The sequence below is a fragment of the Lampris incognitus genome, chromosome 2 (assembly GCF_029633865.1).
Source record: "Lampris incognitus isolate fLamInc1 chromosome 2, fLamInc1.hap2, whole genome shotgun sequence".
Classification (NCBI taxonomy): Eukaryota; Metazoa; Chordata; class Actinopteri; order Lampriformes; family Lampridae; genus Lampris; species Lampris incognitus.
In genome coordinates this window covers 87,745,197-87,761,988 of record NC_079212.1, presented here as the reverse complement: position 1 = coordinate 87,761,988, position 16,792 = coordinate 87,745,197, and the positions used below count along the sequence as shown (strand labels likewise).

Here is a 16,792-nt window from a genome sequence, read left to right as displayed (position 1 = left end):
AGAGAGAGAGAGAGAGAGAGAGAGAGAGAGAGAGAGAGAGAGAGTGGGCTTGTGTGTGTGAGAGAGAAACAGAGCAAGAGAGAGAGAGAGAGAGAGAGAGAGAGAGAGAGAGAGAGAGAGAGAGAGAGAGAGAGAGTGGGCTTGTGTGTGTGAGAGAGAAACAGAGCAAGAGAGAGAGAGAGAGAGAGAGAGAGAGAGAGAGAGAGTGCTTGTGTGTGTGAGAGAGACAGAGCAAGAAAGAGAGAGAGAGAGAGAGAGAGAGAGAGAGTGCTTGTGTGTGTGTGAGAGAGAGACAGAGCAAGAGAGAGAGAGTGTGTGCTTGTGTGTGTGAGAGAGACAGACAGAGCGAGAGAGAGAGGGAGAGAGAGAGAGAGAGTGTGTCCTTGTGTGTGTGAGAGAGAGACAGAGCGAGAGAGAGACAGAGAGAGAGAGAGTGTGCTTGTGTGTGTGAGAGAGAGACAGAGCGAGAGAGCGAGAGAGAGAGAGAATGTGATTGTGCATCATAAGGACACAGCACATGTGTTGTTTTGTTAAACCATCGCGTGTGCTGGGCTGACTGTCAAACCCCTGTGCTGTACCAGAACGGTAGGAGAGCCTGTGCTGCTGCGCATGTCCGTTTAGTTTCTGAGACTCACACTTTCCATTACTTTCCATTACTTTCAATGGCTTTTCATTACGTTCCGTTACTTTCCGTTACTTTTCATTACGTTCCATTAATTTCCGTTACTTTTCATTACGTTCCGTTACTTTTCGTTACGTTCCGTTACTTTCCAACTGTGAACCTACACTACAGAGCTGCGTATGTAACGTTGTTCATGTCTTTCATGGAGACGCGTTTCCCTCGTTACACTTGAAGCTAAAGCAGAAAGCTGTGATGAAGAGGATGTTACAGTAAATGGTTAAGATTGAGGCGTGAACAGGGGGGCAGGCAGGATGGTGAGAGGAGAAAGGGGAGGGAGATGAAATGAGAGTAGGCGGAGCCGGGAGACAGATGCTGGCACAGCCTCATCCCCTGCCTGCCTGCCTGCCTCTCATCGCAGCCCCTTCCCGTGCTTATCTATCGCTCCTCCGCTCCTGCCTGCTTCTCATCACAGCCCCCTCCCCTCCCCGTGCTTCTCTGTCGCTCTTCCGCTCCTGCCTGCCTCTCATCGCAGCCCCCTCCCCTCCCCGTGCCTCTCTACCGCTCCTCCGCTCCTGCCTGCCTCTCATCGCAGCCCCCTCCCCTTTCCGTGCCTCTCTACCGCTCCTCCGCTCCCCCTCTCACCATTCTACCCACCGGCTGTGGGAGTGTTGGGGACGATCGCTGCTCTCGCTCTCCTGCATCCCGTCCTCAAACCATGGACCCTACCAACTCCTCAAACCATGGGATCCTACCGACTGCCTGACTGGTTCCCACGCAGACACGTTTTGATTTAGGATCATTCCTTACTTGGTCTTGGAGTTTGTATTCTGACATCTGAGGACTTGGTCTGCAGTCTCATCTGGGTGCTGCTGCTGCAGGAAAACCTCCTGTTGTGTGTGTGTGCGCGGGCGTGTGTGTGTGTGTGCATACTGTATATATAAGTGTGTGTGTGTGTGTGTGAGTGTGTGTGTGTGTGTGTCGCTTGCCATGCCTGGTCCTGATAGCGTCGGGACTAGCGTGAGCGCGTCACCATGAAAGGGGGTCACCAGCATCGGGGATGTGGGTGTCATCACCTGCTCCGTAAAGTGCTCACCAAATGTGGCTGCTGTTACGTCCATGTCGGAGGTACGTGAGTGCTCGTGAGTCGTGAGTATAACTTCCTTCCGCCTATAAAACCCGAGATGACAAAGTTTAGTACATCTTCCTCTGCACAATGTACGACGTGTTCGAACCTGTGACTCAGTAGATGTGTGTGCTGCTCGTGGTCTGCTGGGTCTGATAACACCGTTATAACGGACCGGACAGGCAAAGAGGGAGCATTTTAGTCTCTTCGGCAGACTGCCTTCGATGTAGGACTCCTGGTAGTCTGAGTTTTGCCCCTGTTAGGGCAAAATCCGGCTCCTGAACCTCGGGGATCTGGAGCCATCGAGTCATTGCTTCAACTCCTCTACTCTTCCTTCCCCCGAAACTGCTTCATAACCCAGCTTATTTCGCAACCGTCCCCAGACTGATACTGAGAAGGGAGTGTCACTTGGTGACTTCAGAAAGGATGAAGGAAGCTGGCATTGTTCTTATTTGTATGTCCACCTTCATTAATAGAGGACACATGACATGTGACATTAAATGTGTGGTGAAGTGTGCTTTGGGTATGGCAGTATATATATATAAATATATTTCTATATCGACGTCAGGGGCAGCCGGGACGCGAACCCGGGTCTCCCGCACCACGGGCGACCGTGTTAACCAGTCGACTAAAGGGTAAGGACCCATTAGCCAACCGGCTAGCGAGTCGACTCATCCATGCTCGTCCCCGCGCTTCAACATACCAACTCTCACGCCCCTGGGCGCACGCGCTTCCGGTGGCCTCACCATCCCCGCTTCTGACACCCATGTAGTGAATTCAGGGGGGGCAGCCGGGATCCGCTGCAGCCGGGACTCGAACCCGGGCGACTGCGGTAACCGTTCAACTAAAGGGTCCGACCCGTGAGCCAAGGGCTAGCGAGTCTAGTCAGTTCGTGATCGTTACAGATTTATGTACTTATATGAAATTAGGCCATGTAACTGGACACCTGTCGTTGTCCCAGTATACAAGAACCGGGGTAGAATCGATTTATTGACGGAAGGATGTCCCACCCCGGTACGGTAGGTGGCGATGTGCTCCCTTTCAGCTGATTGCTACTGGACCTTCTTCCGGTTGACCTATTGCGTCACATACCAAACAAGCGACAAACAAGTTAGCTAGCGGCCGGTCAGCTGACACGACATGACGTTTGTCTCCTCGTCTGTCCAGAAACACGTGGTTCTCGCTCCGGCGCTCGCCACGTCGATACCGTCGTTACTACGCTGTTCCACTTCCGGGAGAAAGACCGCCGCGGGAACTACGGATCATGCGCAGAACGCCCAGGCCAGTTCGGGGCCGATTGAAGCGTATCCATGGCAGAGTAAATCCGTCCCCAACCGCATCATCTAGGTGTGTGTTAGTCCCGCTTCCAGAAGGTCCATGTAGTACCATTACACGTTTACACGACTAACACGTGTACATGTGTTTTACAAGTCCAGTGTGAGTCGGACTAACACAATAAATCCACCTGTTCTAGCATCGCGTGACCGTTGTGAGTGAGTCCAGTCCGAGCAGAGCAGCAGCGGAGGCGGCGCGGCGTGCCTCCGCAGCCCTGCGCCTCCGCAGCCCTGCGCCTCCGCAGCCCTGCGCCTCCGCAGCCCTGCGCCTCCGCAGCCCTGCGCCTCCGCAGCCCTGCGCCTCCGCAGCCCTGCGCCTCCGCAGCCCTGCAGCGGCACCTTCTGACACACTGCAGGGCTCCGCAGCCCTGCGCCTCCGCAGCCCTGCGCCTCCGGAGCCCTGCAGCGGCACCTTCTGACACACTGCAGGGCTCCGCAGCCCTGCGCCTCCGCAGCCCTGCGCCTCCGCAGCCCTGCGCCTCCGCAGCCCTGCAGCAGCACCTTCTGACACACTGCAGGGCTCCGCAGCCCTGCGCCTCCGCAGCCCTGCGCCTCCGCAGCCCTGCAGCAGCACCTTCTGACACACTGCAGGGCTCCGCAGCCCTGCGCCTCCGCAGCCCTGCGCCTCCGCAGCCCTGCGCCTCCGGAGCCCTGCAGCGGCACCTTCTGACACACTGCAGGGCTCCGCAGCCCTGCGCCTCCGCAGCCCTGCGCCTCCGGAGCCCTGCAGTGTGTCAGAAGGTGCTGCTGCAGGGCTGCGCAACGGTCATGGAAGCACATTGAGTCACTGAGTCACTCTCCCAACATTCCTTTCCCCAAAAAGATCAGCTTAACCCCACCCACCAACCCCCATCCTCTCAGCCACACACTCACACACACACACACACCCCATCATACTGAACTGTTGTTCTCTAAAGAGACAAACAAGATTTACGGGGCCAGCAGTAAAACAGCGTTCATTGGAATCTGTCCGCAGCAGAGGAAGTGATGGGGTGAAACCATAGAGTGAGTGGTGGTGGGTGGGGGTGGTGTGTGTGTGGGGGGGTAGATACTGACAGGCACTGCAAGTATATCTGAGTTCACATTACTGAGGGCTCGCTCCTGTGCTTGTGCCGTCTTCCCGGTGTCTCTTCTCAGCCCGTCTCTCTTATCTGGACATCGCAAACATTTACACACGTTTATTTCTGTGCTCTGCACCTGCATGTGTGATTGTGTGTTCGTGTGTGTGTCTGAGTGTGTATGTGTGTGTAGTGTGTTTATGTGTATGTGTTTGTGTGTATGTATGTGCTTGTTTGTGTGTGTATGTGCTTGTTTGTGTGTGTTTGTGTGTCTGTGTGATTGTGTGTTTGTGTGTGTATGTGTGTCTGTGTGATTGTGTGTTTGTGTGTGTATGTGCTTGTTTGTGTGTGTCTGTGTGTTTGTGTGTGTATGTGCTTGTTTGTGTGTGTGTCTGAGTGTGTCTGTCTGTGTGTATGTGTGTGTGTGTTTGTGTGTTTATGTGTGTGTGTCTGTGTGTGTGTGTATATGTGTTTGTGTGTGTGTGTGTGTGTGTGTGTGAGACAGTAATAACACAAAAAGACTCATTTAATCTGTTGCCCCTTAAACGGTGCAACGCTGTTTTACTGCAAAGGTAACGTTATGCACACACACCACACACACACACACACACACACACACACACACACACACACACACACACACACACACACACACACACACAGACACAGACACACAAACAAGCACATAAACACACACCCCCCCTGCCCCTGAAATCCGCTGGTGTTCCAGTTGCTCGGGGTGATTAGAGAGCAGCGCTGGGAGCAGGATAAGTGATGGGGCAGAAAGGGCGCCATTGTGCCGGGATTATACTACCGCAGCCGGCGGCTCGGCTCCTCCCCACCTCCTCTCACAGGTCGCACAGCGTCCCACAGGTCCGAGCGCCCTGCACGGGCCTCGCTGGACTGACAGGAGTCATTAAGGCTGCTTCAAAGAACACTTCCAAACCCTCCACCCCGGACGGACCCGTGTGTGTGTGTGTGTGTGTGTGTGTGTGTGTGTGTGTGTGTGTGTGTGTGTGTGTGTGTGTGTGTGTGTGTGTGTGTGTGTGAGTTCCCTGTATAAGTGAGTGCAGCAGCTCTCCGCGCCGTTCTAACTAACCTATCTCGCGTTCCATCTCCTCTGTCTGGTCTGCGTTTCCGGTCCCTCCTGGATTTCGCGGGCTTTTTTTGGGGGGGGGTCGTGCCTACATTTCGCGACAGCTTTTATCTATTTATTTACCCCCCCCCTTTTTCCTCCCCAGTTGTACCCGGCCAATTACCCCACTCCTCCGAGCCGTCCCGGTCGCTGCTCCACCCCCTCTGCTGATCCGGGGAGGACCGCACACTACCACATGCCTCCTCCCATACACGTGGAGTCGCCAGCCGCTTCTTTTCACCTGACAGTGAGGAGTTTCACCAGGGGGATGTAGCGCGTGGAAGGATCACGCTATTCCCCCCAGTTCCCCCTTACGGGCGCCCCCCACCGACCAGAGGAGGCGCTAGTGCAGCGACCAGGACACATATCCACATCCGGCTTCCCACCCGCAAACACGGCCAATTGTGTCTGTAGGGACGCCCGACCAAGCCGGAGGCACCATAGCGATTCGAACAGGCGATCCCCGTGTTGGTAGGCAACGGACTAGACCGCCACGCCACCCGGACGCTCCTGCATCTTCCCAACCAGAGACAAGGAAGTGACGTTGGTGACGTAGGGCTCAGTGGTTTGCTTTTGATTGGTGAAACTCGCGGGAAACTCCGGTCAGATCTGCGGAAAAGTCGCGGTGATTGGACAAAACTGCAAGGACGCGCAGAATCCACGGGGGGACTGGCTGAACTTGCGTTAACGGTTTTCCCACCTCGTCCGCTCTGTAGACACAGCAGCAACCACGGGAAGGGGGCTGAGGCCCGCCGTCTCGTGCACTGCAGCCCGTCGTCCCCCGGCCTCCCCCTCCCCCTCCCCGCGGTGCCACATCATCCGTTAGCCCCCCCCCCCCTCCTTGCGTCCCATGCTGACACTTGGCGTAGTGCTCAGCAGCAGTTTATAAACACCGCCGGATCCATGGTGGATGTGTTTGGATAGCGCGTGTGGAAACCCACTTAAAGTCCCTCCAGCGATCTAATTGTCCAAGTACGCATAAGTCCCTCTGGTGCACAGACCCGCCGTGAGTAACACAGACCCGCCATGAGGAACACAGACCCGCCATGAGGAACGCAGACCCGCCATGAGGAACGCAGACCCGCCATGAGTAACACAGACCCGCTATGAGGAACGCAGACCCGCCATGAGGAACGCAGACCCGCCATGAGTAAAACAGACCCGCCGTGAGGAACACAGACCTGCCATGAGGACCACAGACCCGCCATGAGTAACACAGACCCGCCGTGAGGAACACTGCGTTAGTCTGCTGGGGTGTGTGTGACGTCATCGGTGCCTGCATGTGCAGAAATAAACCTGGTAACTAAAGAGGACATGGTGCTGGTTAAGTACAGGAGCTGGTCGAGCGCAGCTTCAGCGCTCAGTCGTTGGCTCAGTTCAGTTTTGAGTGTTCTCCACCTGCGGCGTCCTCTCCTGGCTGACCCCACCCCACCCCCACTTTCACTTTTAATGCATCACTTTCTAGTCCGGCTCATTTTTTATCTCAACTCGTAATGAAGCTGGAGTGCGAGTCCGCGTGGAAGGATCACGCTACCCCCCCCCGCAGTCCCCCCCTCCCGAACAGGCGTCCCGACCGACAGGAGGAGGCGCTAGTGCAGCGACCAGGACACATACGCACATCCAGCTCCCCAATCGGCTCTGTGCATAAATGTAGTCCACTGACTTCTGGCGTCTACAATTCCGAGGATGAGCGGACGGACTGAACCGTGGACGGAACTTGATATGAACAGCTGAACCTCTCCGCCCGTGTGCTGGGGGGTGTAGGTGAAGGTGTGTGGACAGTTGTGTGCATGTGGTTGACATGTATCCATGGTGAATCTTGCAGGCATCGCCAAAAATATGCCATTGCCAATAGCACACGCCGACAAACAGGAAACTGGTATGACCGCTGCAGTAGAAACCGGAAGTCATTGGACTACAGTTACGCACAGAGTCGATTGAGTTTTTAGGGACGCCCGACCAAGCCGGAGGTAACACGGGGATTCGAACCGGCGATCCCCGTGTTAATGGCCCGCTACGCTACCCGGACGCCCCTCTTTTATCTGGTTATTTCCGGAGTGGTATGACCAAACCCGGAAGATCTGATTTCTGTGGAGTTATAGTTTGTTTCCATGACTGGGATTATATATCTTGTCAACTTTGAAACAGGTAGTGAGCGCAGCCCAAATCCTCGGGAGTTCGTTGCAGCGGCGATGCTGTCTCCTGGCGCGCACGGGTTGCCCACTCGCGCAACCTCCCCACACCCACGCGGCGTGGACACGCTGGGGCGTGCAGCGCTGCAGCAGTCCTGGTCAGCTGCGGGGCAGAATGTTAAGTGGCGCTCTCGGAGCACCTAAATAAGTCCGCCTCTCGCTGACCGTGGCCATGTATGGGGCTGAGCTGCAGGAACACGGTGCGTGATGGGGTTAACCGTCTCCTCGCCATCTTCCGCGTTGAGACGGACCACTTCCGCGCCACACTACCGCCCGTGAAAGTAGGTCACGCAAGTGGGCTCTATCTCTCCCTCTCCCCTTATCTGTGGGCCTGCGTGTATAATAGCCAGATAAGCTTCGTTGACGTAACCCGTTTCAGTTGTCACGGAGGGGGGACTCATCCATTCACGTTCATCACTGCAGAGTCTGGAAATGAAAAATCCGGGTCAGTTTTACGGAGAGGCTGTGTCACGCCACGGTTATTGTTACTTCTGTTTAATGACAGCATATTTGTGCCTGCAATTGGAACCTATCCACCTCTTGCTTGGGTCGGAAAATGTGCACGAGATGTGTTCTTGCGGTCCATCGGCTCGGTATCGGGGCTTGTCGAGAAGAACGCAGCAGCGGAACAATGCGGGGCGGTGCTGCACAGCATGAAAACAAGACTGTCAGCAGCTTTTTAAGCTGCTGCTGTCAAGGTGCCAAGAACTTTCATTCATCCTGCAGAGACAGGGCGGCTGCTGTTGTGGAGCACGTCGTAACGTCAGTCTAGCTGGACGTGAAATGTGGGTCAGGGAGACTGGCAGAAAGAAAGCAGTCTGGCTCTGTCACGTCTGTCAGCCCGTCCGTCACGCTCCCTGTGCGTGAAAACCGCATCGCACCTCTCGTGGCCCGCAACCCCCCCCCCTCAAGGCTAGCTGAAGAGGTTTCGACCAAACAGCTTTCACAAGACTTGAACTGAAGGTTGAATTAAACAAAACAACAAGGGGGCGTCCGGGTGGCGTGGCGGTCCATTCCGTTGCCTACCAACACGGAGATCGCCGGTTCGATTCCCCGTGTTACCTCCGGCTTGGTCGGGCGTCCCTACAGCCACAATGGTAGAGGCTAGTTCCCATCGATGCAGAGAACGGTCAACTGAGCATGCGCAAGTACTCGTTGCCTCCGTTGTTTGGGTAGGTTAAGGTTAAGGTTAGGGTTAGGGCGGGGTTAAAGTTAGCTAATCAGACGCAGAGTAGGGGTGGGTCTTCCTAGAATCCTAGCGCCTGGATGCTACGCGGGGCGTGTGGAGGCATTTCGCGCATGCTCAGTTGACCGTTCTCTACTCCATTTCCGTTCTCTGCATCGATGGGAACTAGCCTCTACCCAGCCACAATTGGCCGTGTCTGCGGGTGAGAAACCGGATGTGGGTATGTGTCCTGGTCGCTGCACTAGCGCCTCCTCTGTTCGGTGGGGGGCGCCCGTACGGCGGTAAGGGGGAACTGTGGGGAATGGCGTGATCCTCCCACGCGCTACGTCCCCCTGGCGAAACTCCTCACTGTCAGGTGAAAAGAAGCGGCTGGCGTCTCCACATGTATGGGAGGAGGCATGTGGTAGCCTGCAGCCCTCCCCGGCAGAGGAGGTGGAGCAGAAACCGGGACGGCTCGGAAGAGTGGGGGAACTGGGAGAAAAGGGGGAAGGGGGGGGGGATTAAAAAAATACTACTGCAACAATCACAGATGAGTGGACTCGCTAGCTCTCAGATAACAGGTCGGAGCCTTTAGTCGACTGGTTAGCGTAGTCGCCCGTGGTGCGGGAGACGTGGGTTCGCGTCCCGGCTGCGGCGGTTCCCGCACTGCTCTCCGAATTCGCTACACTGCTGTGAACGTAACATACGTTATATAAGCATCTGTGCTAATTCGATGACACTCTAAACAATATTTAGCTGTTTTATATTTCGCTGAACAGTGATGTCACAAGTAGAAAACAGTGACGTCACAAGTAGATTATGCAGCAAAGATGTGAAACGTGTGCAAACCAGCAGTGCCGCAGTGCCGGTGACAATGCAAAGACTCAATTAAACTTTCACGTTCATAAACTGTAAATCTCATGCACCGTGCATGACAATGTCCACCACACACGCACACACGCACGCACGCACGCACCCAAAAAGCATTCATGCGTGCAAGCCAATGTGCGTGTGCAGCGCTGACAATCAGGCTGATGCGGATAATGATCCAGCTGTTGGTGCGTGGGAGCAGGGCTCATTACGTAAGAATCTCAAACAAACAGCAGAAGCAGCACAGTCCCCAGCCGCGCGTCACCACGGCCGAACCCGCGGCGCCATGGAGGGGCAGTTGGCAGAACGCGTTGATGTTCTTCAGAAAACCTTGCATCACTACCCCCGGTACCTGCTGCACTTGTTTACCTCACGGTAGGCTGGCTGCTCATGGGGCCAAAGGGAGGAAAAAACAACCTGAACAAATACAAGGGGGACGCTGGAGAAGACTGGCTAGCTGTCCCCCCTCCCCTCCCCCCAGCAGACAGCTGGGATGAGGGGGGGGGGGCTGCGACTGTAGTCTGCATTGACCCTTTGTGTTGCATCTTCCAACATTTTTTGTGATTATGCTTCTGCTGCGTGTGTGAATTTATTAGAGAGTGCTCCCAAAGGAGAGAGGCCGGAAGCTTGGAATAAAAAGGCAGTGCAGTAAAGGCTGTGAGCCGAAGTGAACCGAACCCCACAACATATAGCTTTTATTGTTGTTGTTGTTTTTACATCTTATTTCCATGTTATTTCTCTGATTCTTTTTCTAAGCTGAACTCTGCCCCTAACACCTCGTTCTCCGCAGTTTCAACATCCACAGCTGTAGTTCACAGCCTTGGCTATAACTTATATTTATATACATTCACATTTATCCACAGCCCTGGCTGTAACTTATATTTATATACATTTACATTTATCCACAGCCCTGGCTGTAACTTATATTTATATACATTTACATTTATCCACAGCCTTGGCTGTAACTTATATTTATATACATTTACATTTATCCACAGCCCTGGATGTAACTTATATTTATATACATTTACATTTATCCACAGCCCTGGCTGTAACTTATATTTATATACATTTACATTTATCCACAGCCCTGGCTGTAACTTATATTTATATACATTTACATTTATCTACAGCCCTGGCTGTAACTTATATTTATATACATTAACATTTATCCACAGCCCTGGCTGTAACTTATATTTATATACATTTACATTTATCCACAGCCTTGGCTGTAACTTATATTTATATACATTTACATTTATCTACAGCCCTGGCTGTAACTTATATTTATATACATTTACATTTATCTACAGCCCTGGCTGTAACTTATATCTATATACATTTACATTTATCTACAGCCCTGGCTGTAACTTATATTTATATACATTTACATTTATCTACAGCCTTGGTTGTAACTTATATTTATATACATTTACATTTATCTACAGCCTTGGTTGTAACTTATATTTATATACATTTACATTTATCCACAGCCCTGGATGTAACTTATATTTATATACATTTACATTTATCCACAGCCCTGGCTGTAACTTATATTTATATACATTTACATTTATCCACAGCCCTGGCTGTAACTTATATTTATATACATTTACATTTATCTACAGCCCTGGCTGTAACTTATATTTATATACATTTACATTTATCCACAGCCCTGGCTGTAACTTATATTTATATACATTTACATTTATCCACAGCCTTGGCTGTAACTTATATTTATATACATTTACATTTATCCACAGCCTTGGCTGTAACTTATATTTATATACATTTACATTTATCTACAGCCCTGGCTGTAACTTATATTTATATACATTTACATTTATCTACAGCCCTGGCTGTAACTTATATCTATATACATTTACATTTATCTACAGCCCTGGCTGTAACTTATATTTATATACATTTACATTTATCTACAGCCTTGGTTGTAACTTATATTTATATACATTTACATTTATTTATAGCCTTGGCTATAACTTATATTTATATACATTTATATTTATTTATAGCCTTGGCTGTAACTTATATTTATTTAAAGCCTTTGCCATCGTGTCAGTTTCCTACAGCAGCGTGGCACGGTCAGTCAGCAGGGTATCTAGCAGGTTTCATTTGGAAGGTTAGCCAACTGTCCCAACACTCCATCAATCTGCCCCCCCCCATAATCTCCCCCCCTCCACATAATCTGCTTGTTGCTGTGCCCGTCGTCCCATTACAGTGATGGTGTTCCGCTCACACAGCAGATTATGAGTTACTTTACTGGAGTGGCTCGTTTGAACTTTGGGTCTAAAAATGACCCACTGAGGGTATCAACATTCCAACTGTTACAGATGTCAGAAATAAAAGCATTTTAGTTATTTATTGGTTTTTGCCCCCCCCCCCTTTTCCCTCAATCGGCTCTGTGCACAACTGTAGTCCACTGACTTCCGGTTTCTACTGCAGCGGTCATACCAGTTTCCTGTTTGCTGGCGTGTGCCGTTGACAATGACATATTTTTGGCGATGCCTGCAAGATTTACCACGGATAAACGTCAACCACATGCACACAACTGCCCACACACTTCCACCTGCACTTCCCAGCACACGGGCGGGGAGGTTCAAGTTGTGCATATCAAGTTACGTCCACAATTATGAGGATGAGCATCCTCATCGCGAAAAATATGCCATAATTAATACCACACGCCAAAAACCAGGAAACTGGCATGACCGCTGCAGTAGAAACCGGAAGTCAGTGGACTATAGTTATGCACAGAGTCGATTGTATCCGGCCAATTACCCCACTCTTCCGAGCCGTTCCGGTCGCTGCTCCACCCCCCTCTGCTGATCCGGGGAGGGCTGCGGACTACCACAGCCGCTTCTTTTCACCTGACAGTGAGGGAGTTTCACCAGGGGGACGTAGCGCGTGTGAGGATCACCTTATTCCCCCCTTCCCCCCCCGAACGGGCGCCCCGACCGACCAGAGGAGGCGCTAGTGCAGCGAGCAGGACATATACCCTCATCCGGCTTCCCACCCACAGACACGGCCAACTGTGTCTGTAGGGACTTCCGACCAAGCCGGAGTTAACGCGGGGATTCGAACCGGCGATCCCCTTGTTGGTAGACAACGGAATAGACGCCTAGATCGCATTACTTTTAAAACACTTATCTATTAAACTATGGCTGCAGTGAGTGTGGCTGTAGGTATAGGGTGTGGCTATAGATATAGGGTGACCTCTTGTCTTGACTCCTGTATGACCTGGTTGTTTCTGTGTAGTGAATGACCTCTAATTTAAAGCGTTACCGGATACTGCAGGCCCGTTGATTGCTGTAAAATAATAATATGCCAGTATGCAGGATAGGAATTTGCCCTGGCCAACAGAGAGGGGAAACAAAGGAAATCGGGGGGGGGGGGGGGACAATCTTTCTTTTGGATCATTAAATGTCAAGATGTGTGTTTCTGAAAGGCCGAATGAGGCAGTTTCGCCAGACATCTGCCTCGGGTTTTCTCTGCGTTCCCCAGAGCTTGTAATTATAATTACAGTTTACAATATGCTGACTCCAAATACTGGCTTCTGGGCAGATTCCAGCATGACTTCACACGGACCCTAAGGATTCTGCTCCATGTCCATGGCAGGGTGTTTAAAGGCCCTGCCTGAGGCGGTTGTAGCATTTCCCACAGACGATGGTCTGAGACGGGACAGCGGAGTGGAGATTAAGTGACGGCTCTCGTATCAGTCCATCATCTGATGGAGGACGGCAGGTCACAGGAAAAGCACATTGGGATTTCCGTCATCCTGGTCTTCAAATAAGGATTATCCACATTCTACCTGAAAAAATAGAAATCAGTTTTGAAATTTGATTAGTTCAGAATCAGAAACACTTTGTCGTTTCATTTCATGCGAACACATGTAACTAAACAAAAATTCCACTGTCCAGGAGAACAAATGCTAGCCAGGATGACTGTCAGTACTGCCGGTCTGCGTGGGCTAGCCGTTAGCTTAGCCTGCCCCGCTTCCGTGTCCTGTGTGTGGAGTGTGGGGAGTTCCCGTACTCCACACGCCGACACTAAAAACACAGTCAAGGCCAGGCGAGGCCACCACCAGACCACCCTCGGTGTTATCGGAACTGCCAGTCTGCATGGGCTAGCAGTTAGCTTAGCCTGCTCAGCTTCCGCGTCCTGTCAGACCGCCCTCGGTGTTACCTCTTTGGGCAAAGCTCCAGGCAGGGCCGTGGTCCCTGGGCCCACAGAAACGCATCAGACCAAGCTCCATCAGCCAATGCAACGTTAGCTCTCCCAGCCAGACACCTTAGACACGCCTCCCAGCACTCCACACGACGACACTAAAAACACAGTCAAGGCTAGGCGAGGCCACCACCAGACCGCCCTCGGTGTTATCGGAACTGCCAGTCTGCATGAGCTAGCAGTTAGCTTAAATGCCCTGCTTCCACTTCCTGTCAGACCGCCCTCGGTGTTTCCTCTTTGGGCACAGCTCCAGGCAGGGCCCTGGTCCCTGGGCCCACAGGATGCCGCAGACCAAGCTCTCCCAGCTGATTACAGTTGATACAGGTTCAACCGATACAGTTGAAACTATAATGACCATAACTCTTCATTTTGTGAGACTAATTTACCCAAGCAAGAAAATACTTTGCCAGAGCCAATGAAATAAACATCATATGAGAGTTTACTGAGCAGTGGGTCCATGTGAATGTGCCATAGTGGGTATTTAGGTGTTTCTTTAATTTAATACTTAAAGTAAAAATTAACTTTTTTCATACTTTCCAGTAAAAGTGTTAAGACATTCAAGATAACAGCTAATTTAATGATACATTTAATCTATATGAGATCTTTTACAGCAATCCAATTTGTTTTTAATTCAAAATGGTGAAAAAATAAATGTGTCTAAACTATGTCAAGTTAATGACTCATTAAACCAATAGATATTTACTATATACTGTGACATTGGATAGATAGATAGATAGATAGATAGATAGATAGATAGATAGATAGATAGATAGATAGATAGATAGATAGATAGATAGATAGATAGATAGATAGATAGATAGATAGATAGATAGATAGATAGATGGATGGACGTGCTATCAACCTTAAAAGAGTTCAGCTAAGCTATAGCTGTCACTTGATTCATTCTGCTACCAAAAACTGCTGGTAATCGTGTGTTGATTTGTACACAAAGAGAGGAAACCACGAAGCGCAGTGTGTTTTTACTTCAGGTTTGTTTTCTTGGATCAGCTTCTTGACAGCTTCCTCATGACGGACTGTCCTGATATGAACACACCTGTTTAGACCGTGTTCTCACGCTGATTAATTTGAATGATAGCATTCTGTGCCAAACTTTTACAACTTCATAAGTTTCTGCACATATTACGCAGGTGTAACAGCATCAGGGATTTATCAGGGTTCAAACCCTGAAGGGGTGGGACCCTACTGAGTTTCCTGCCAGTTTGTTATGTGTTGTCTTCTGCCACAGCTCAAGCTGCCATGAGCTGGAACGAGTTGGAGACATGGAACTTGGCCCAAATGATGTGCAAATGCTTCACAAGAAACATGACATCACTATAATCACAAAAAAGAAAGAGAAAACTTTAAAAGGCCAGGACACACGCACCGTGAGTCTGATTCACTTGAAATTTAATATCCAGCTAAATGTGCTTTACAAAAGGCCAATAGATGGACAGATAGATAGCCACACGACCAAGGCCGGTGGAATTTGTTTTCAGGGCAGCGTGTTAAACTCTACAATACAACAATACATACATGGACAACAGCAGACACTCCACATAGGGTTCAAACTCACAGAACAATACAGTTACACAATTGCAAAGCATAGTACACATAACCACATACATTAGGTGAATGGTATGCATGCCAGTGGTGTGTGAGGAGGGTACTATAGGGAGGAATTCAGAGTCCTGATGGCTAGGGGGAAAACTGTTTGCGAAGTGTTTAGTCTCAGTGGACAGTGACCTGTAGCGCCTCCCTGAGGGAAGGAGCTGGAAGGGGTCATGTGAGGGTTCGGAGGTGATCTCCTTTGCTCACTTTACAGTCCTGTGAGTATGTAGCGATTCAGCTGAGGGGAGTGGGTTGCCTATGATTTTGGATGCCTTGTTGACAATCTGCTGCGGTTTTTTCCACTTTCGACTGTCCGTGCCGCCGTACCATACTATAATAGAAGATGTTATGATGGATTCGGAGATGGCTGAGTAGAACAAAACGAGAATTTGATGTTTGATCAGGTATTTTTTTAAGCTGCCTAAGGAAGTAAAGTCGTTGAGCTTTTGCAATGATGTGTTCAGTGTTAATTTTCCACTTCAGGTTATTGCTGATGTATGTCCCAAGGAATTTAAAAGAGTAGGTGGTGGTGATGGGGTCTCTGTTCATTTGTATGGGTGTTTTGGGTGTTTTCATGCATCGGAAGTCAATAATGAGTTCTTGGGTTTTGGCTGTATTAAGCAGAAGGTCGTTGTTTATGCACCAAGTGACAGCTTGGGCTACTTCAATGTTGTACTGGGGTTCATCATTGTTGGAGATGAGGCCTACAATGGTTGTGTCATCTGCATATTTTATTATTTTCACAGAACTGTGGATGTAAAGTGGGTGGTGTAAAGTGAGAATGGCCAGGGGGAGAGAACACAGCCCTGAGGAACACCTGTACTGAGGGTAAGAGGATGTAAGGTTAGGTTATTAATCTTCACCCTCTGTGGCTTGTTCCACAGGAAGCTCCGAATCCAGTGGCACATGGCTGGGTCAACGTTCAAGAGTATGGTAAAGAGTTTGAGTGGATTGATGGAGCTGAAGGTGGAACTAAAGTCTAACAACAGGATGCATGGGTTTGGTGATTCCAGGTGTTACAGGGGATGGTGGAATGCTATGCTAACTGTATCCGCCATAGACTGGTTGGCTTGATAGGCAAATTGATATGGGTCCATCATTGGGGAGGTGCAAGATTTCAAGTATGACAGAATGATGTGCTCAAATGTTTTCATGGCCACAGATATTAGGGCAAATGGTCTGAAGTCATTGAGGCAGGTGGTCTTTGAGGAATTGACTTGACTTTGACACAGGAATGATGGTAGAGAGTTGAAGCACTATGGGACTGTACACTGGCTTAGAGAGTTGTTAAATATATGCTGAAAAACCATAACATGGCATCTACTTTTTGGATTTTGAGTACGAACACCAAATATAGCTTGATAGCTCGGTAGATAAGACCGCCCACTTTCCTGCTGAAGATCGAGGTTTCAAATCCCAGTTGGGACGAGTCCCCAGTAAGAG

At 50.3% G+C, this 16,792-nt stretch overlaps 1 protein-coding gene across 6 annotated transcripts in view; it reads left to right on the top strand.

Moving 5' to 3' along the window:
- Positions 1-566: 566 nt before the first annotated feature.
- arhgef25b (Rho guanine nucleotide exchange factor (GEF) 25b) overlaps positions 567-16,792 on the top strand; it is a 36,892-nt gene continuing 20,666 nt past the window's right edge. For 3 of the 6 annotated variants that reach the window (XM_056273272.1, XM_056273270.1, XM_056273269.1), the window contains exon 1: positions 846-1,747. In XM_056273272.1, coding sequence (XP_056129247.1) covers positions 1,654-1,747 — 94 coding nt within the window. In that variant the 5' untranslated portion in view covers positions 846-1,653. The other 3 variants (XM_056273275.1, XM_056273274.1, XM_056273273.1) reach the window with 3 other exon arrangements.